General features: G+C 37.7%; 1 protein-coding gene across 1 annotated transcript; it reads right to left on the bottom strand.

Moving 5' to 3' along the window:
* Positions 1 to 1,832: 1,832 nt before the first annotated feature.
* BLOC1S6 (biogenesis of lysosomal organelles complex 1 subunit 6) lies at positions 1,833 to 21,656 on the bottom strand. The gene is made up of 5 exons (XM_043983589.1): positions 21,520 to 21,656; positions 15,363 to 15,504; positions 11,066 to 11,153; positions 5,542 to 5,628; positions 1,833 to 4,773 (listed from the first exon to the last, which is right to left on the bottom strand). Exons 1-5 carry the CDS (start codon positions 21,611 to 21,613, stop codon positions 4,654 to 4,656), a joined length of 531 nt encoding a protein of 176 aa, XP_043839524.1. The 5' UTR covers positions 21,614 to 21,656; the 3' UTR covers positions 1,833 to 4,653.
* Between the last annotated feature and the right edge of the window lie 665 nt (positions 21,657 to 22,321).

The raw sequence follows: 22,321 nt of genomic DNA, 5'->3' as shown, positions 1-22,321 counted from the left end.
CATTTAAGGAGGAAGTTCAAAAAAGCCATGAAGAATATAGGTTAAAAGTAGCCCAAGTAAGGGAAGATTTTGTTAATACTAGAGGAATGAAGACAACTAACAAGAAAGCTTATGAAAAGAACTTCAGTTCTAGGACATCAAATAGAAAAGTTCAAATTCAGACATTGCTTTAAAAAGCTTTTCATAAGCTTCAAAACAAATCATTCCAAACAAGATGTGGGTTGGGTTGTTGGGTTTTCTTGGTTTTTCATTTTTGGTTTTTTGGTTTAAGTTCAGACCACAAAGAAAATTTGTTGAATGGTAAAAATCTCATTATATCCAATTCTAATAGAACAGACTACAAATTACAAATATAACTACAAGAATAGCAGAGACACAAGATAGTCAGCAGATGGCAGCAAAAGTCAACTCTTACAAGCTGTTTAAGCCATTGTCAATACCCTATTTACTAAATTTGTAAGCTACTCTTAAGCACTGGGTTGAAGGCTAAAGCTATTCCCACTGTCATCCCATATTCAAAATAGTCTCCTTTGGGACTGCTCCATGGCCTCCCCATCCAATCAGCATTGCTGTCAAGCTATTTATTTTTGCCTAAAGTTGATGGACATTCTAATGTAAATTGCACATATGGCTTCTAACTCAAATCTAGCATCTCTAAGTTGGAGAGTAGTTGCCTCAGAGCTACTAGGGTCTGTTTTAGTCTCTGAATCTCAGAAAATGCTATCACACACACATACAAAAATAACACAAAGGGATCATTTTGCCACTTGCTGAGTGACAGGGCAGAGGTGGGCCTGGAAGCAGTGAGCTGACCACAATAGCATTCCTTAAGACATGTCCAAATTCACATACAGAATTTAACTTTTATAATTATAATACCACTCATTTGTTACTTACATTGTAGTTATTTTTTCACATATACATTTCATGTCTCCTCAAATAGATTTAAGTTTGAGGAGGACAGGGGCCTCCAGTTCTTATATCATCTTATACTTTTAGTATTCCCCCCAGAGAAGAGTATACAGCAGTGTCTTGGACATTACAGCACCTCAACAAATATTTGATTATGATGCTAAAAGCTTACCTCATCACAGCTGATTCATTTGCATATCTCTTCCAATTGGCTGGTAAAATTCAAGTCTAGGACACACATTTGTTCAGTCCGTTTCAGCTTTGCTACATCACAGGCTTCCTGAAATATGCTATGGCTATATTTACGATCTGAGGGGATGGGTAACATGTCACAAATTCATCATATTGATTATATTTGCCATCAAGTTGTGCAGAACAAGGTAAGAACCCATCATTGTTGCCACAACCCCCAAACTTCACTCAAGTGGCTCCTTATTCTGGGTTTTAGGCTACTATTCTCAGTGCAAGCAAAAGTTCCCAAATACTGGGGGCAGCTAGGTGGCACAGTGGATAAAGCACTGGCCCTGGATTCAGGAGGACCTGAGTTCAAATCTAACCTCAGATACTTGACACAATAGTTGTGTGACCCTGGACAAGTCACTTAACCCTCATTGCCTGGGCCCCCAAAAAAGTTCCCAAATACTGTAGAGCCTTTTGACGTAACCAAAATCATTTTGTTTCACAAAACCTATGACTTTCTAGAAACATAATTTATGAATAATTATATAAATATAATATATAAATATATAAATATAAAACTTGTATATACTTGGAAGATTGATGAATAGAAAAAGCTAAGGGGAGAAAAGCAGGGAGTGGTGTGAACATGAGAAGTAAATAATGTCTGAATTTCACAACAGCAGTTTGTGAGAATTTCTGGGTTAAAGTATTTTTAATAAATAACATATCATAAAACTTCATCATAAGCCACTTTTTATTAAACATGTAAAAATATTCCTTGTTTTACAAGCTCAAAAATCAGACTAATGTATGAAGGAATATACTGTATACCTGGAATAACTTTTGACAACATCTCTCAAAAAAATCTCAATACCTGCACAATTTGAATCACATTCAATGTTCATATAAACTATTAGACCTGCAACAAAGTCAATATTTTTTAAATTTCACAAGCTAAAGCAAAATAATCCTCACTACATACATGATATAGTTTCAAAATAAAGGCAATGATTACTTTTTAAAGTGGAATATGAAAAGATCCTAAGGACCATGCCAGTGCTTCTTTATTGGTTTTGTGCTCGATATAGTACCAAATGAATTTGTCAGCAACTTTTCAATTTCTTATACTTATATTCTTATATACATTTTGAGAGCTATGTAAAATTTTGAGAAAGCTAAATCTCTAAGCTGTGTTTCACTTACTAAGTAACTGTATTTTTTGATTTACAACCCAACCTAAAAATGGTTAGTACTTATATATCAGCTTTTCAATTTGCTACTCTTAAGTTATCAAAATGCAAAAAATCAAACCACAAGTGCTTTGCTATACATACCAACCTCATTATCTACTTTAATATGGCTAATTAAATGAATAACTCATATAACCCAAAATTCTCAAGATATTTACTGCCTGTTAAGAGTTCAGTCTTAAAAGCCTGTCTTTAAAAAAAAAAGTGATAGAACTGATTACACAACAATGGGATATGTAATAATTTTAAACTAGCTCAGTAATTCAAACCATCCAACTCTACCAAATTAAACCAATTATACACAGACATTTTTGTGATGTTCCTTTAAATCTTTAATTTATCCAAATCCCGCCCAAGCAGTTTCAGCATATAGATCTCAATATTTAGTCATGTGAAACTAACATTCATAAGTCAAAGTCAAGGTGGTGTGTAATCATTCACTTAAGAAGAAGAAAAATAAAGTGTATTAATAGACCTATTTTTTAGTATTCTTCCAGAATCAAATATTTTCCTATCCTTCTCTATTAGCCAAATAGATTATTAGAGGTAGATTTTAACTTAATCAAAAGATACCTGCAAATTGTAATGTGAATTAGAAAAGATAGGGGCGGCTAGGTGGCACAGTGGATAAAGCACCGGCCCTGGATTCAGGAGTTCCTGAGTTCAAATCCGGCCTCAGACACTTGACACTTACTAGCTGTGTGACCTTGGGCAAGTCACTTAACCCCCATTGCCTCACTAAAAATTAAAGAAAAAAAAAGAAAAGATATACATTCTAATCATATACCCTCCTAGTTTCTGATCATTCCCTATGTGATAGAGATTAGACAACTGTCAAATACCCCTTAACATTATAAGAGGAATATGCACACTCTGGATTTTGGAGAGTGAAAATATAATTTTCTCCACATAATATTTTCCTGCACGCATTCAAAAAATTTCTGAAAAAGACTTAGTTTCACAATGGTGTGTGTCTTTCTTAAAAATACTTTCTGGAGGGGTAGCTAGGTGGCACAGTGGATAAAAGCACCAGCCCTGGATTCAGGAGGACCTGAGTTCAAATCTGGCCTCATACACTTGACACTTACTAGCTATGTGACCCTGGGCAAGTCACTTAACCCTCATTGCCCTGCCCCCCCCCCAAAAAAAAAATACTTTCTTTACCAACCTTCTCTGGAACATAAAATGCCTACCACAAAATGGGTAGGCAACATAATTTTCATTTATAAGTGAAGCAAAGCATGGAATGATAAGGTAAACACTAAAGAGACACAGGAAATCACAAGACAGAGCTAGAGACCCCACTAGCAAGTCAAAAAAATGTGGCTTAAGTATCCCTATCTACTTGACTATCATTTCAGTGCTTGAAAATTGTTACTGAATATCATAAATGTCCACGTAAAGAAGGGCCAATGGTTCCAGAGTACCACTGTAGCCCTATAATACCAGTTGACAGATCAAGTAGTCCAATTTAAAGAACATAAGAAGTTGATGTTGTTGAAGATATAAGGTCTGAAAATGTTGGGAAAAGATTATGTGGTGTCTATTCTATAAAGACAATTTTCTCTTTTGCTCATTTTTTCTGTCAAAGACACCAATAATATCGTCATTATTCTTGTGTCAAATTTTCCCATGAAAAATTTCTGACACTCTCATGTAGGCTTTATACAAAGCACCTCCTGTAATTGGTGTGTATTGTTAGACAGTTGGTATGGTAACATCATTAGAGTCCTTAACAAAAGCAATGGAAGAGGCCCTCTCAATTTAATCATGGGGCAGAGAATCAGAAGTCATCATTATATGGCTCCCCAGAAGAACAAGGCATTCCAATAAACAAAAAACAAATTTGAAATTGTGTACATGTACAGGACCTTGACTATGCTTTCAACCCTAAGGGTCCAACACAAAGTAAGTGCTTTTAATATTTGTCAAATGAATAAAATCAAACCATTCATCATTAAATGTATCAAAGCAAAAATCCAGTTGATTTTTTAAAGTATAAGAAAAGCTAGGTTGAAAAAAGTTAAATATTATACAACATTCAAACGGATTTACATTTTGACAACCAATGAAAAACATGGCATCCTAAATGGCTAGAATGAAAAAGTGGCAATTCAGTGAGTGCAAAGCACATTAGAATTCTGAACGATGGCATAAGGCACTACATCAAACTGGCCCTACCAATCAAGCTCTCTTAAATCCAAAGACTATGCTATAAGGGAAGGGAAAATAAGTATGTACACACTCGTACATATATACATATAAAAATAAACATATATACATGGACAACATAACTGCTGCTTAGTTTTTTTTATGTCCTCTTAGCTGGTTTAGCAGTTAACTGTTTCTCTCTTTCAAATTCCTTTTCTCGTTGCTGTTCCCGTTCCAACTCTTCTTTCTGTCTCTTTTGTTGAAGCTTAAGTGCTCTTTTCTAAGTTAGAAAAGAAACAAAAATCAAGGAACTTTACTAAGCACCAAGGTTTATATACCTCATTAAACAGTCATAGCAATAAATTATTATGAGACTGGCTTTTCTTTTCTTTCTTTTTTTTCGGGGGAAGGAGGAGGGTGGTCTGGACCTGTGATTTCTTCTGCATAAGAAACTCCTAGTGAGAGGTCTGCACCTGCTCTGAATGAAACCCAATCATCTTGGGCACTGAGAAACCTATCTAAGATTACCAAGACAGTATGTATCACAGGGAGGAATCCAATGACATTAATAGGTCTTCCTGATACCAAGACAGGGAAGTCTCTATACCATGTTGTTTTTCTACATTTAGACTTTATTTTTTGTATAAATTCAATCATATCATGTAATCTTAAATAAATCCCAATATCCCTATCTTATAAAGGTTCTTAATCCCAAAGCAATTCTACTTTCAATACATCAGTTAAATGGAGTACTTAGAAGCTCCTTAATCAGGGAATAAGACCTTTTCCAAAACTCATCAACACTGTTATTAGTGTAGGTGTCTAGTAATTCACATCCAAAAGGTTTATTACCTTTGAAAAATATATTAATTTGGCATCAGTAAATTTTATGTGATATTACACAAATAAAAATATCACTTTCAGTTTATTCAAAATGTAAATTCGAAGAAATGGATCATTAAGTGCCTAAAAACTCATTACTAGCAGTCATCAACAAAAAAGAGAAACAGCCGTAAATCTCTGTACTAATTACAGTTATTCAACTCACTTTTAATTTTGATGTCTTTTCATGAAGTGTCAGCATCTCTTTTCTTATATTCACTAACTTGTTGTGATAGTATTTAGCTTCTGTAAACTTAAAACAGGAAAAACTAAATTATGATTCAAGTTAAACATTCATTGGAATAGCCAAACAAATTTGTGGTCCAAATCCTGAACAATTCTTCCTAAATTTGACCAGCTTTATGATCCATTATCTTCTTATTTTAATTATTCTCTACAAATTACATTTTAAAGCCACATTTAAAACCTCTAAAAACCTTTGGGAGGGAGGAGGAAGAAAAGTGATGACAATGGTCATAATTAATACAATATCTAGCCATATTGAAAACTTTTAAAAACCTTTGGCAGGGAGGAGAAAGAAAAGTGATGACAATGGTCATAATTAATACAATATCTACTACACAATAAAAAGACATTTCTTCATTAAAAATCTGCTATACAATTAGTGGTTGGACAAACTGGTATCCTATATGGGACTAAAGTTAGAATAAGACCACCCAGTTGCTACTAGTTACATTCAGAAGGGGCTAAAAGCTTTTTAAATTCATGCCTCTACTACACTAGCCCTAAGTCAAGAGCCCCAAAGGTTACTTTAAGTGCCTGACAAGAAGAACTAAGTTATGGACCTGGAGTAGTGCTGCTTGGTCTTATGGACCACCGTTCAATAATCCAAGAAACGCTAGGTTGGAATAAGACTAGGCCTTCCTACCTCTGCCCAGACCCAATCTTATTCCTGATGTATAACCAAGGGATCCAAAATCAGAGGAGAATAGGAAGTGATGTAAGTCTAGGTGGTTGAAGAAAAACACAATTATCCCTCAGAAAGGGTGAAGGTGAAAGAAGAAAAGGGAAGAATTAGTAGTCAAGAAAATAGCTCAACTAAAAGAGTCAGAAATGGCAACCCTAACCTTCTAATTCTGTATTCAAATCAGACTTCAGAAATTATTGGTTTTATGTTCTTTGTCTACATGTGTGTCTGTACCCAGAATTGACATTAATGGTTTAATGTAAACTTGGAAGGAAGATCCCTGGTGGAGTGCTCCTGGGATGCAGAGAGGCTGTACTGATTAACATTTTAATGGATGACTTGGATAAAGGAATAGGATCATAGATTTAAGGGCAGCTAGGTGGCACAGTGGATAGAGCACTGGCCCTGGAGTCAGGAGGACCTGAGTTCAAATCCAACCTCAGACACTTGACACTTACTAGCTGTGTGACCCTGGGCAAGTCACTTAACCCCAAGTGCCCCACCAAAAAAACCCACCAACAACAACAAAATCCCACTGGATCATAGATTTAAAGTTTAAAGGGACCTCAGAGGTCCTCTAGCCCAACCCACTTATTTCACTGATGAGGAAACTGAGTCCCCAAAACGTTTAAGTGATTCACCCAAGGTGTCATATAGGTAGTAAGCAGAGGAAAGATTAAAAGGATTTCTGACTCCAGAGTCAACACAATTTCCAGAACACAATTCTGCAAAGATAGCATCATCCAACCTACAAATGAAACATTGGGAGGGATAGAGAACACGCTGAATGATAGAAGCAAAAATATTTTGATAAGCTAAAACAATCACCTGAATCTAATCAAATGAAACTAATGTGGAGACTTACAGACTTGATTTCGAAAAGAAAAAGTAAAATTCACATTATAAGGTAGGAAAGGCTTGGCTAGATAACAATTCATTTGAAAAAGACCTAGTAGGGTCCAGTGAACTGCAAGTTTCATATATTAAGAGACCACAGCACACACACTTAGATGGTGGCCAAAAAAAGCAAAAGCAATCTTAAGAAAGGCATGATATTAAAAACAAAGGAAGTGGGGCAGCTAGATGGCGCAGTGGATAGAGCACCGGCCCTGGAGTCAGGAGTACCTGAGTTCAAATCCAGCCTCAGACACTTAACACTTACTAGCTGTGTGACCCTAGGCAAGTCACTTAACCCCAACTCACTAAAAAAAAAAAAAAAAAACCAAAGGAAGTGACAGTCCCTGATCAGGCTGCAACTGGCACATGTTCTGCTCCGGATGATACATTTTATAAAGACAATGATAAGTGGGAGGGAGAATCCCCCAAGACAATGAAGAAGCTCAAATCATGCCCCAAGGATTGCTCCAGAACTGAGGAAGTTTGGGAAATGGTAGCTATCTTCAAGTATTTAAAGGGCTGCCATGCAAAAGAATGCTATCTGTTCTCCTTGGTCCTGGAGGACATTATCAGGAGCAAGGAGTCAACATTAAAAAGAGATTCAGGGGGGCGGCTAGGTGGCGCAGTGGAAAAAGCACCGGCCCTGGATTCAGGAGTACCTGAGTTCAAATCCGGCCTCAGACACTTGACACTTACTAGCTGTGTGACCCTGGGCAAGTCACTTAACCCCCATTGCCTCGTAAAAAAAAAAAAAAAGAGAGAGAGAGAGAGAGAGAGAGAGAGAGAGATTCAGGATAAATGTGCAGAAAAAATTTCCTAAAACTGAGAGCTCTCCAGAAATGGATCGCTTTTTGGGGATACTGTAAGAAAAGATTTTTCTTCAGGACATATGGATTAAATTAATGACATAATGTAATTCTGTGTGCAGAGAAGCAGAACTCAGCAGTCCAGCTTTCAGTTCTTAGCTAAAAGCCAAAGGTTTTTCTTGCTTCTTGTCAAAGGTTGTACGTGAGGCTGTGACGTGAACCACTGAACAAAAAAGATCTAAAAGACAACTTCCTATTCCTTCAGGCTCGGGTGCTATATTGTATCTGTCTTCTGTTTGCATTTAGGGAGGCATGTAAAGCTCCTTGGCTTAGGGCTACTATGCACCAAACCTCTGTTGAATACAAGTAGAGATGCTGAATGAACCATACTATTTCTTTTGGTTTGGGTGCTGTTGGTTTGCTATTTTGAGGTTTTTCCTCAGTGCTCTGATTTTTCTCTTGTAACATGACTAATGCAGAAATACGTTTAATGTTATTATTTATATATATATATATATATATATAAATACACACACACACACATATATAACCTATATCAGATTACCTGCTGTCTAGGGGAGGGAGGGGAGGAAGGGAGAAAAATCTGAAATTGGAAAGCTTGTATAAACAAAAGTTGAGAACTATCTTTACATGTAACGGAAAAAATAAATCAATAAAATACAAAAAAAAGAAACCTAGGTAAGTATACTTCAAAAAGTAAAATCTCTTTAGAAATACAAAGCAAATTGGGAAGGTGGGGAGAAGCCTATTCGATTAGTTAAATCAACCAATTTAAGTGAAAATGTAATTCAATAAACGTTTATTAAACGTCTACTAAGTACAAGGCATTGATCTAGGCTCTGAGGATTCAAAGACATAAAGCAATCCCTGCTCTTCAAAAACTTTACATTCCAAGTGATTATCTGGGGAGTGGGAAATCAGGGAAACACATGTACATGAATAATTAAATATAAAGGAATTTGAGAAAGCACTAACAACTAAGTAGGAAGTAGCACCTGAGCTGAGCTGAACCTTCACAGAAGGTAAGGATTCTAAGAGGCAGAGGTGAAGAAATGCATTCTAAGCAGGGAGGCTGCTCAGAAGGCGCAGAGATGGGATGCCAAGTTTGAGGAAGAGTTAGTACGCCAATTTGCCTGGAACACAGAGTACATAAAGGAAGAGTAAAACAAATTAAACCTGAGAAGGTGGGATGGTACCAGATAGATGATGGCTTTAAATAACAGAATCAGAAATTTTTACAGGTGGAAGGTAATAAAGATATTGGAACCCAGCCAGGAAGGAGCCTCTACATGGGGTGCTCTCATTCATTCCTCCTTCTGAATTCCTGAAACTGCTGTTATTAGTCAGAGTTGACTAGTCCCTTATCTTTTCTTCTATGAAAGTCTATATACTATAGTTGATATACTGTGCAATGAAATTTTTGAGCTGGAAGGGTTCTGAAAAACTACTTAGTTCAGTCCTTCATTTATCAAGAGGAAACTGTGGCCCAGAGAGCATTAGTGATTTATCCAAAGTTATAGTTAAGTACTAAATGAATGTAAGCTAAAATCTTGTCTCCTGACTCCTAGTTCAATAACCTAGTTCAATCATTAATCATTAATTTTATGTTAATCAGTCCAAAGATACACTTTTATAGAAAATTCACTTTTTTAGAATTCATTAAGATTCAAGAATCTGTTATCACTGTTATTTTATGCCTTGTTTCATGGACATTGCAGTCAAATCTTCATGGGACTTTTTTTCCTAGGAGTGGCAAAAAGGTAGATGCAGGTTCTTTATTTTTAAATTCTCTTTTATATGGCCTTTAGTGGGGAAGGATAGGTTTACTGAAGCTTCCCAGAAATATAGTTACAGCTTCTCTTAACAAAGAATTATATAATTCTTTTGGTGTAAAGTTTGTGCAAAAACTTTTTAATTTAATGTAGTCAAAATGATCCAATTTGCATTTCATAATGTTCTCTATCTCATCTTTGGTCATAAATGTTTCCCCTCTCCATAGATCTGACAAGCAAACTATTCCTTCCTTTTCTAATTTGCCTATGGTATCACCCTTTATGTCTAGATTGTGTACCCATTTTGACTTTACTTTGGTATATGGTGTAAGATTTTGGACTAGTTTCTGCCATACTATTTTCCAGTTTTCCCAGCAGTTTTTGTCATATAGTGAGTTCTTATCCTAGAGGCTGAAGTCTTTTGGGTTTATCAAACAGGAGACTGCTATATTCATTTACTGCTGTGTTTTGTGTGCCTAACCCATTCCACTGATCCACTACTCTATTTCTTAGCCAGTACCAAATAATTTTGATGGTTACTGCTTTATAATATAGTTTTAGGTCTGGTACAGCTAGTAGTGTAAAGTTTGACTTTGATTACTTATATTGAAAAATATAATCAAGAGCTAAATTTTACACAGGGTGTCCCAAAAGCCTTAGTGCAATTTTAAGTCATTAAAGCTTAAATAGGCACTAAGACTTTTGGGACACCCTGTATATGTTCTTTCCTTGCAAGGTAGAGAAAAGGTGGCTACAAGATGCTCTCCCCTCAAACCTCCCAAGTTCTCTTTTATGTATATGTTGAGTGTAAGCAAATGTTATTCTACCCACTCAAAAAAAAGTTGTTATTCACAGAATTTTAGAATTATCAGTTTGAAGAAACCTCAAGGAATATCTTAGTCCAATGGTAAATGGGAAATAGCATCTCACTACATGCATGTGACACATTCACCATGAATAATTCATTTTCCTCCAAGAGGACCTCCCTACACTTCCTCAGCCCTAATTCTTAGAAAGACTTCCTTTTAAGCTACCAAAGAAACTACAATCTCTGATAGTGTTAATATTTTGAAAGATACTTTGTTAGATACAAAAACCTGGTTATTTTCTCACTTAAGAGTTTTTTGTTAAAATCACATTTCTGAATTTTTAAAAGGTAGAGAAAAATTTGGAGAATGCACCTATACAATATTAGCCTGGGGAAACTGATTAAGCTAACATTAAAATGTAACATTATTAAAAACACATACACTAGAACAGACTTACCAAAGCATTAATATCCAAAATAGAATGACATTCTTTGAATTTTGAAATCTCTTGCTCTAATGTATCTAGTAATACCACTTGGTTCTGTCTGAAACAAAAGCAAATAGTGGAGATGAGATTTACACACCCTGGATTGAAATAAAACCACCTAAAATTCTATATTTCAATTCAACAATTCAACACTGGTTATTGCTATGGGCTTGAAATTAAGCTAGAAGAATATGAGAAAAAGCCTGAAGAGAATCTAATCTTTTCCAAGTTTATTTTGTCAGTAAAGTCTTTTACAAAATAATGGGAAGCAGCTGATAGTCAAACGTCCACTTATTCTTACCAAATTACATCTTTCAGACCCCTTAATAAAGCCAATTTAATAATTTAAAGTTAGTGCATCATTACCTTCTCTCCATCAATTCAGAATCAAAAAGAAAATGCATTTTTGAGCCTCCTTCATCAAGATATTAAATGCTTTACACACTTACTGTTAATACAAAATCCTGTGAAGGTAAATATAGGGAAATTTTCTGTTTTAAGTATGAAAACATTATGGTACTGGAAGAAATTAAAGCTAAAAGACACAGATAAGAAGCAATCTGGAAGAGTAGGAAACAAGAGCTCTTGATTCTACCACTAATTAGCCTGGTGACCCTGGATAAATTACTTACCTTCTCCAGATCTTCAGTTTCCTTAACTATTAAAAAAAAGGGGCAAGGGGAAGAATCAGACCAGATAATATCTCTAAGACCCTTACATCTCTCAAATATGGTGATTCTAAGTCTATCTGGTAAAACAAACTAATGTCCAAACTCCCTTTCACTTGACTGCACTATTATACCTTGCAACCTGGGTCAAATACCACAAAGAGCAAAAGGGCCCTAGGGTCACCTGGTTGTGCAACATATTCTTTAAAATTTTCAAGGAAAAAAGAGTATAAAATCTCCTTGAGTGACATGCCCCAGTAATTCCATTTCTCCCCCTTCCTTTCACCAAATAAGGCATTAGATATGTCAAAGAAGAATCCTCTAATAATTGGAGTGACATTCAAATATGATCTCTGGCCCTGAGCCAAGGTATCAAGGGAGGTAACCACAAGACACCCATTCAATCTGATTAGCCACCTGATCATTAATAGGGTGCTTAGTTATAAACCTGTATTAAATATAAAACACTGTAGAAAAAAAGAGTAATTGAAAGAATGAGAATGAATACAGGATTTTCAAGTTGTCTGTTCTGTACAGACAACATACCCCACAGGCCAGAAGCTCACCTGAATCCCCTACAATCTGCTCCACTTACTGACCTCAAAAGAAGAAAAACCTGTTCAGAAGCCAGGAGGGGATGTGGCACAACCAGATAAGCTGGCTTACTCAGGCAACCTGACTTACTGGAATGATGGTAAGAAACCATTAGAAGAGGAGCATCCAAAGCCACATTATCTTGCCCCACAGATTTCAAAAATAAACCTCAAGATAGAAATCAGTGATTTATTCAACTAAAAAACAAGATTATAATAATATAGCACTTTGGAGTTTTTAAAAAATTATTAGATATGGTAATAGGTTTTGCATGACCGAACACGTATACATCAAACTGCTTCCTGTCTCAGGGAGGGGGGAAGTGATGGAGAGAGAGAGAAAATTTGGAACTCAAAAAATTTTTAAATGAATGTTAAAACTATCTTTACATATAACTGGAAAAAAATATTATTTTTAAAAATTATCATAGCTGGGGGGCAGCTAGATGTCGCAGTGGATAGAGCACCGGCCCTGGATTCAGGAATACCTGAGTTCGAATCTGGCCTCAGACATTTAACACTAGCTGTGTGACCCTGGGCAAGCCACTTAACCCCAATTGCCTCACAAAAAAAAAAAAAATTATCATAGCTGACTTTAAATTAACAGTGAAACTACCTAAACCATAGATAAATTTCATACTAAAAAATTATAGAATCATAAAGATGGTAAGAATCAATCTTAAAATTTTCCTTTTAAATATGCCATGACTAGATTCTTCAACAGGAGTCACTGAATAACCTGCTTCCAGAAGTGGTGAACTGATGCCCCCCAGGAAAGACAGAAGGCTGAGCATAAATACCTGTAAGCAAATAGAGTTGTGTCAATTCGTAATATGCTTACATTTTATCCAGAACCCTTTAACCACTGTGAGTTACAAAATAAATAGATGTTCAGCCTCCACTGAGCCACAAGGGCTACTCAATATCACAGAACAGTAAAGATGCAAGCAGGCACCTTCAATTAATTCCAGAGATGAAGGACCTGTGTGTGGCCCAAAAGGTTGTGCTGACTTGTGCAAACTTACACAGTGAGTAGCAGATTAAAGTCACAAACACCCAAGCTCTTTCTATAACACAGCTGTCAATTATGAAATCTGTGAAGATACAGAAAGATCCCAAGGACAGCACTCTCTGTACTGCTCCTTAACTCACAAGAAACAAAGTAGCCATTATTCGACAAAATTACATGGTTTGGGTGCTTAAAGAGTATTTGGGCACCAAGGAAAAAGAGGGAAGTTATTAAAAACATCATAAGCATTAGAGAAAGTTAACAAAGACCCCTCAGACACTACAAGAATGCTACAAACATATATACATTATCCACTTTCAACAATATAAAGAAATCTGTTCATTATTCTTTCCAAGTTCAAACACAATCTGAGAGCTGAAAATAAACAGATTGTTGGCCCTTATTGCCATTACAAGGACTACTTAGAATCACAAAAAAAGCATTTTCTTTGACTTGGAAAAAAAAATTTTAAAACACCAGCCAGGACCCACTGACCAACACATACTCTCCCCCACACCCACATCCAATATGATGAACTAATCACTTCAGGATAGCTACCTCCAAAATTCTATTGAAAATCAATGTCAGAAAATCAAAACCACACTCCGTCACTGGGGAAATAAATTCACCAGTTTGTTAACTGTAGTATTTAGTCATAAAAGTCCTACTTTATTAAGTTTTGCTCCCCCAAAAATCATTATTGACTCATAGTTGATCATTATTCAAGTATAAAGCCTACAAAAACATTGGCTAATGGGATTACATGATGAGGTATTGGCAATTCTGCCCTTTGATAACATGATGGACTGCCACTTCTGACCTGAATTTTATGGTAAATCATTGGCTTGTAGCAGCCCTTAGACATATACCTAGCTTCTCACTCTGAAAAACAGGCAGTAGAGAGACTTCAGGCTGTTTTTATCCCCCTAAAGAAAGAGTAAGTAAGTCTGATTTCTATGTGTGTTTAGACAATGCTCACAGTTTCTCATCTCCTATTTTTTTCAAAAGGTATTTATTGAATCTGGGCAGCTAGGTGATACAGATGTTTACTAGTTGTGACCTTGGGCAAGTCATTTAATCCAATTTACCTCAGTTCCTCATCTGTAAAATGGGCTGGAGAAGGAAATGGCAACCCTCTTCAGTATCTTTGCCAATAATACACCAAATGGGATCACAAAGAGTGGGACCTGACTGAAACAACCCAACAACAACAATTTATTAAATTGTTAGAAATGTCTCCTCCAACAAAGATGTAACGGGGCATTTTCTTAAATTCTATTCTAAAAAAAAAAGGTATATGCAAAAATTACCATTAGATGAACAAATGGATTATTTCATAAAATAACTACAACTACAATTGATTTGGAGATAACTGCCCAAAACAGGAAGAAAAAAGCCTATAGACATTAATTCCTTGCAGTTAAGCTACAAAGTATTCTGCTATTATCATTTGCACTTGCTAAAGCATTAAAAATAATCAAAAGGGGGAAAACAAAGAAAAAATAATCAAAATGAAATGTTATAAAAAATATCCTAAAGATTATATCAAAAGAAGCCATGTTATTAGAAGCTAGTTAGAAGTGTATAGACAAAGGGGCAGCTAGGTGGCGCAGTGGATAGAGCACCGGCCTTGGAGTCAGGAGTACCTGAGTTCAAATCTGGCCTCAGACACTTAATACTTACTAGCTGTGTGACCCTGGGCAAGTCACTTAACCCCAATTGCCTCACTAAAAAAAAAAAAAGTGTATAGACAAAATAACACTACAGTTTACAAAGCATTTTCACATATGTTATCTGATTTTCACAATAACCTTGGGAGGCAAACAAGATAGGTATTAGCCCCATTTTACAGATGAGGAAACAGAATGAGAAATAAATTAGCTTCCTGAATATTATATCAAACCCAAATCTCCTGATTTCCATTCCAGTGTTCTCAGTAAATAAAACACGTTGTCTCGATGAAGAAATGAGCACATAACAATTTCTGATTTGCTTACGTGAGTTCCTGTAGGGCCTGCTTTGATCTCTCCAAATCTGGTAAATAATGAGAAAGTAATCCTTGTGCTAGTTGCTCCAGAGCTTTATTTTCAAGAGTCAAGTCTTCCATTAGCCCTTCATCTGGAGAAGCATCACCTGGACCTATGCCCCAAGCAAGAAAACATTGAAGAATCTGTTGAATGTTGCTAAGTCTTACATTTACTACCAGAACAAGATATTATGGTTAAAGTTTAAGCTAAGCCTGATGTAAAGTAAATGTATTTCTTTCTTCAGCACTTTGTAACTGCTTGTTTACCTGACTATAGCACAAGATACTTAAAAATATAATTTTAGAAAATACTTTCAGCTGTTTGGATTTCCTATATCTAGAGCTAGAATGTACTTTCAAAGGCCACCTAGTCAAACTTCCTTGTTTTACAAATAAGGAAACTGAGGCCCAGAGAAGTTAAGTGACCTGCCCAAGGTCACACAGTATGGATCAGAGAGAGAATTTGAACCCAGGTCCTCTTACTCCAGAAGCCAGTGCTCTTTCCATAGGACCTTTCCACGGACCTTCCTGCCTTCTTTAGCTTAGAATCAACAGGAAGGTGGTGACAGTGTAAAGCTGAACAATTGGGAAAATATGAGAATTCTTTCTTTTGAATTTTTAACGTTTTAAATTCTTGTTTCCATCAAATGAAAGCATATAAAAATACAGCATTTAATACACTGCCTTGTATTAACCTTGTTTCTCCAAATGCTGTTTTGTGTCTCTTCGTGCCCCATTTGGGATTTTCTTTTCAAAGATACTGGAGAAGGCAGCTAGTTGGTGCAGTAGATAAAGTACCTTTCCTGGATTCAGGAGGACCTGAGTTCAAATCCAGCCATAGACACTTGACACTTACTAGCTGTGTGACCCTGGGCAAGTCACTTAACCCTCAATGCCCACCCCCCCACACACACAAAAAATGATGGCAAAGATACTGCCATCATTTCCTCAACTGTAAAATGTGGATAACACCACCTACCTCTTAGGTTTGTTGTGCAGAGCAAATGAGATATTTGCAAGGTGCTTTTAAAAGGGCCTGGCACATACTAGGTACTATATAAATGCTTATTCTCTTCCCTCCCTACCTCTAGGACTTGGTCTTTCCAGTCAACGTAACATTCCTGCTCAAAAACATCTACAGTTGATTTAAAACCTTAAAACACAGACTGTTAGCTAGCCAGGTATGCCATATGAGGGTATACAGGCCAAATGTGGCTTACCTAACCCTGAGGTAAAACCCATTTGGGATCTTTAGGGGGTAAAAAAGGTTAACTAATTATTTAGCAAGTAAGCACACTTGAAAACTGAGGCTTGACCCATCAACAGATAATGCTGTGTAACTGATTACCACTAGAGGTCTTGCCAGTGGGCTGAAATTAACTGTTGTCATTGAAACTAAATGTTGAGGGCAGCTAGGTGGCACAGTGGATAGAGCACTGGCCCTGGAGTCAGGAGTACCTGAGTTCAAATCCAGCCTCAGACACTTAACACTTACTAGCTGTGTGACCCTGGGCAAGTCACTTAACCCCAATTGCCTCACTAAAAAAAAAAAGAAAAGAAAAGGAAAAAAAATGTGAATGCCCCTGGCTTACCAATAAAATCCAAACACTTTAGTCTGGCATTCAAGGCCCTTCACAATGACTCCAACTAATCTTTCCAACCTGATCTCTCATCACTCCCCTTTAAATAATTCTCTGTTTCAACCAAACTGGACCACTACTTCATGGCCCTGAACTAATGTCCCTTGCCTTTATGCTCATACAACCCTTCACACCTGGAATATACTCCTACCCTTCTTTGTCTTTCCCCCCACTTCTGCTGAAATCCTTCTAGATCAAGCTTAGGTGCCAAGTCAAGCTCCATAAGGCCTTCCCTGACACCACAACAGAAAATGATCTCTTCTCTATCAAACCTCTCATTGCACTTTGAAGGTACTTGGCTCTATACACCAATTACATTCTAATTTGTATTCTTGCCTTATGTTTGCTATTAGGATATAGAAACTCTTTTATAACAGGAACTGCATCTTAATCATCTTTAGCAAATTCAATAGAACTCAACAAATTTGTTAAACTCAAAAACTGTCTACACGATACTGTATTAGACAGGGGATGAAGATGCCAAAATTTAAGGTGTGGTAGGCCTGCCATCTTAGAGTTATTTCAGTCTTTGCACCTAGTAAGCACTTGATAAATATGCTTTGAATTTAAGTTTTTTAAATTGTAAATATGCCAGGAAGAAAAACATAGAATAATAGGCTTTGAAAGCTAGAAGAGGTGTTAGACTATACAAGAATCAGGTAATGGAAGAATATTGGTATAAGTACTTTGAGAATAACTTTACAGTTAATATTACGATGATAAACATTTTAAACCAATTATCTTTAATTTTTTTATTTTTTTTAGTGAGGCAATTGGGGTTAAGTGACTTGCCTAGGGTCACACAGCTAGTAAGTGTTAAGTGTTTGAGGCTGGATTTGAACTCAGGTCCTCCTGAATCCAGGGCCAGTGCTCTATCCACTGCGCCACCTAGCTGCCCCTAAACCAATTATCTTTAATCATACAATATCAAGATATTTAAGAGGAAAGCTCCAAGCACATGAACTAGACCCCATATGGAAGATGTACAGAAAGACATAGATAGAGTCCTAAAGGATAAAACGGGGATGAGTTAGAGGGACTATTCATGTCAATGAGATTACGAATCCAGCCTCTGACACTTAATGGCTATGTGACTCTGGACAAGTCATTTAATCTGTTTACCCCAATTTCCCCAAATGAAACATGCCTCCCAGAGTTATTGTAAGGATCAAACGGGATAATCTTTGCAAAATGCCTGGAACCTAAAAGTAACATAAATATTCAGCTAATATTATTATTATTATGTGACTTGTCTAAATTCACATATACAGTAAGTGAAAGAGCTTGGACTCAAGCTCAATTCTCCTACTCCAAATCCAGTGCTGCTTTCTGTCATGCCATGCTAATCTCAATTTAAGATGCTTCGATTACTGTCCTACCAATTTTGAATAATAAAATAATTCATGTACCTTCATTCACATTCATTTACTTCATTTTCTAATTTAGGTCTTCAATCTTTTTACCTAAACCTTAACCACTTTAACATACCCCAAAGGAATCATTCATTCACATGTTTGCATGGACTTATTCCATGCCTTCAAGATTTTATAATCTAGTAGAAGAAAGTAGAAGGAAGTCTATACCATGTATCATAAGATCTACACAAAGTCCCAGGGTAGCTCAGGAAAAAGAGATCGTTTTGCTGAAGAGGGGGTTGGAGGAAAAACACTAGATTTGGAATTAGAAGATACATAATTCCAAATCTGCTACTTACTACTGGCATGACCTTGAAGAATCTACTTAACTTCCTGGGTTCTCAGTTTCCTCATCTAGAAAAGGAAGGAGATGGAAAAAGATGATCTCTAATGACCCCTTCATCTCCCAATCTATGATCATATGACGTCATTTAAGCAGAGTATTAAGATATGTGTATGGTTGATGCTGCAGTGGATTAGAGTGCTGGACCTGAAGTCAGGAAGACTCATCTTCCTGAGTTCAAATTCCACCTCAAACACTTACTGGCTGTGAGACCCTGGGCAAGGCACTTAACCCAGTTTGCCTCCATAAAATGAGCTGGAGAAGGAAATGGCAAATCATTCCAGTATCTTTGCCAAAAAAATTCCAAATGGGGTCAAGAAAAGTCAGACATGATTAAAACTGAACAACAACAAATGGTTTCAGTAGCCAAAGCATTCCAAATAAAGGGAACATGGAAGCAAAAGCAGGAATAACTAGAAAAGCCAAGTTGTGTTCAGAGAGTAGAGAGCAGTTTAGTTGGGCTGGAGCCCAGGCTACGTGTAAGACAATCATAGAAAAGAAGTAGAACAAAGATGGGCTGCAGCAAGATTATTGTGATGGGTCTTAAATGCTAAGCTATGGAATCTGGACATGAACCAAGTTTGGCTTTAGAGAACCAAGTTTATGAGCAGGTGGCTGATAAAACCAGAGTTATGATTTAGAATTATAAGATGTCAAATGTGTAGGATAGTTAGAAAGGGAAAGAGACTTGAAGTCCTTGCAAGAGACAATAAAGGGCTGAATTAGGTTGATGGCAGTGAAACCAGAAAGTAAGTGATGGATGCCAAACACAATACAATGTAAACAGAAGCTATGGACCTTGGTTCAGAGATGATGCTGAGGTTTTGAGTCTGGATGACTGGGAGAATGATGGAACTATTTATTTTAATAGAAAAATCAGAAAAAGGGGAAGATTTTGAGAAGTCAGGAAAGTGGTAAATGAACAATTTGGTTTTAGTCATGCTAAATTTGAGATGACAGGTGGATATAGAGAAATACTAAAGAGAAAGTTGGAAATACACAAATAAAACTTGGGAAAGAGGTTACAGATTGAGAATTGGAAATTATTTATAGAAAGGACCCAGGACATTGTTTTGGAGGGCATCTAGGCTTGGTGAGCAGGATACAGATGATTGGTGATGACGACATCATTACCATCACCATCACCCAGCAAAAGGTCAGACAGCTAAGAGAAAACCAATCAAGAACTACATGAAGAAAGCCAAGGGAGGAAAGACAATATCTAAGAACGATCAGTCAACAGTGTAAAAAGCTACAAAGTGTAAAAACAACTGGATTTAGCAGAAGAGTGTGTTGGTAGCCTTAAAGCAAGCATTTAGAAGAGTGATAGGGTCAGAAACTAGAGTGAAAGGGTTGAAAAATGAGTTGTTTGGTGGTAAGGAACAAGAGACTGAGTTTCTGCTAATCTTTCTAGGAGTTTAGTTGTAAAAAAAAAAAGAGCTTGGAGGCTGGGTGGGGTGGAGGTTGGGGGGGTAGGTGTCTGGCAAGGTCAAATGAACAGTTAAGAATGGGAAACTGGGAATAATTGTAGATGTAGAGAAGCCAATGTACAAGGAGAGAAAAAAGAGAAAATGATCAAAGGTGAAAATTCCCAAAGGAGAGATCAAGTAAAACAAAAGGAATTGGCAAGAAAAGCCACCCTTTGTCAGAGAATAGAGAATGATGTATAGACAGAGTAGGGGAAAGAGCAATTCAAGATAAATGCAAAAGATAAAAGTTTTCTTAGGAAAGTAAGAAGCAAAGTCTTCCAATGAGGGAAGAGGGAAGAAGTGACATAAGGGATTTGTGGAGAGGAGCTTTGGAACAGTTGCTGTGGGGCACATGAGAGTCAATCAGAAAAGAAAAAAAAAGAGCCAATTTGTTCTGCTTGACTATCTTAGTACACATAAGGGAGAATTTTGGTGGGGAGAAGATGAAGTAGTTGTTGGAAGGTGTCAATGGGTAGTGATCATGCTGGAAAAAAGACTGTCGATGATATGTCCAAAACTAGACAAGCGAGGTAGTAGTGCTATCATATCAATGATGCTTTAAAAAAAAAAAGTTGTACTTAATAGATATTGGTTTCATGTACAATTTTCTTTCTCAGTTCTTTGTATAGAGAAATATCCATGTTTGTTAAGCTCATAGTGAAAAAATAAAATCTAAAATTTAAAAAACCTTACCAAACAGCAATGAAGGACTAATTGGGATTAGATAAAATAAATTTGTACATTTTTTTTCTTTTTCGGTGTTTTGGGGGGGATGGGGTGAGAAGAGTTTAACTGAGCTCTAGATTCTGACATACTAAGCCTGGCTCTAACTAGAGGGCGGATGGGTACAAGCCAGAGATGTTCAGATCACGAAAAAGTGTCACAGCAATGTGGCTTTCTGCAGCAGCCTTCAAAAACACTCCGACAGGGGTGAGGGAGGCAATCCTGCAAACCCCGTGGCAGAGAGCTGTGACTCCGGAGTCAGAGAGCCGGTCTTCAAGCCCATCTTTCAGGCTCGTTACCCACGTGACCTCAGGCAAACCATTTCTGGGCCTGTTTCCACATCGGTACAATTGAAGGAAGCTCAAAAATAAGGGGATGCTGCTCCCTCTACCCCACACACCACTCGGGCCTCGGGGAGCCGAGGTCTAGGACCCCAGGAGCTGCGCACTCCTGGTCCACCTGCCACCCCCCCCACACACACACACACACACACACACCACCACCACCAGCACCGCCTGCTTCGCTCCGCCTTACGTACTCACTGCGGGCGGACCTAAACCTAGGCCGAGGGACGGCGGCTCTACAGGGGCCAGGTCCTGCGGCGGCAGCTGCTGTTGCTCAGGGAGATTCATGACTCTCGCGTATCGAGGAGTAGGAGGCGCAGGACCCCGCGCACCGTAGGGGAAATGAGGGTGAAGGGGCTGTCTCAAGCCTGGCCCCGTGGGTGACAACCGGAGGCACCACCGGTAACCCCTCCCGACGGCCCGGACACAGAGTTCTGTAGCACCGAGAAATTACGGAAACGGAAGCGTTGGTCACGTGGGCTTCGGCGGTTGCCGGCGAAGGTGCCGTAGCTAAACTCTCCAACGGCCGGAAGGCCTGGGGCCACGTGACACGAAGTTCGCCGGCGTCATTCGCTCGTTGGCCGGCCGTTGGGTGGGATCTCTGTGAGAAGGGGAACGTTTGTTTTGTGCTAGAAGCGGACGGAGGAACCGCGTAACGGGGGATCTTAATCGGAAACTTTTAGAAAAGTCCAAGTAGGAGTGGGAACCGACGCTTCCGGTGTTCGTTAACGTTCCGGTTCCCTATAAGAGAGAAAAACGAAACTCCCGCTCTTCCGTTACGAGGTCGTAAAGGGCCGTTATTCCTTCGGCCCGGCCGACCCTTCATTATTAGCCCCTGAAGAGCAGGACTTGTAATACAGCTGCAGACTTGAGTGAGCCGTGTAAAATGTGTAGATGCAACCAGACGAATCTGAAGTGAGCTCTAATATCTGTGATTAGCCCTTCTTGACGTAAGTAATTTGAGGCATCGTTTGCAGAGGCTTCTGCGTAGCCTCA

Source organism: Dromiciops gliroides, chromosome 2, assembly GCF_019393635.1.
Source record: "Dromiciops gliroides isolate mDroGli1 chromosome 2, mDroGli1.pri, whole genome shotgun sequence".
NCBI classification, from domain to species: domain Eukaryota; kingdom Metazoa; phylum Chordata; class Mammalia; order Microbiotheria; family Microbiotheriidae; genus Dromiciops; species Dromiciops gliroides.
The sequence above is the reverse complement of the archived record's forward strand: the minus strand, read 5'-3'. Positions and strand labels throughout refer to the sequence as shown.

What these genes read in the sequence shown, in the direction of transcription:
- BLOC1S6 (XM_043983589.1), bottom strand. Translation starts at nt 21,613, where the DNA reads ATGAATCTCCCTGAGCAACAGCAGCTGCCGCCGCAGGACCTGGCCCCT. An exon ending in CAGGCCCTACAGGAACTCAC is followed by an intron (nt 11,154 to 15,362) that starts GTAAGCAAATCA and finishes CTTTTGTTTCAG; the next exon opens with ACAGAACCAAGTGGTATTAC. An exon ending in AAAAGACATCAAAATTAAAA is followed by an intron (nt 4,774 to 5,541) that starts GTGAGTTGAATA and finishes TTTCTAACTTAG; the next exon opens with AAAAGAGCACTTAAGCTTCA.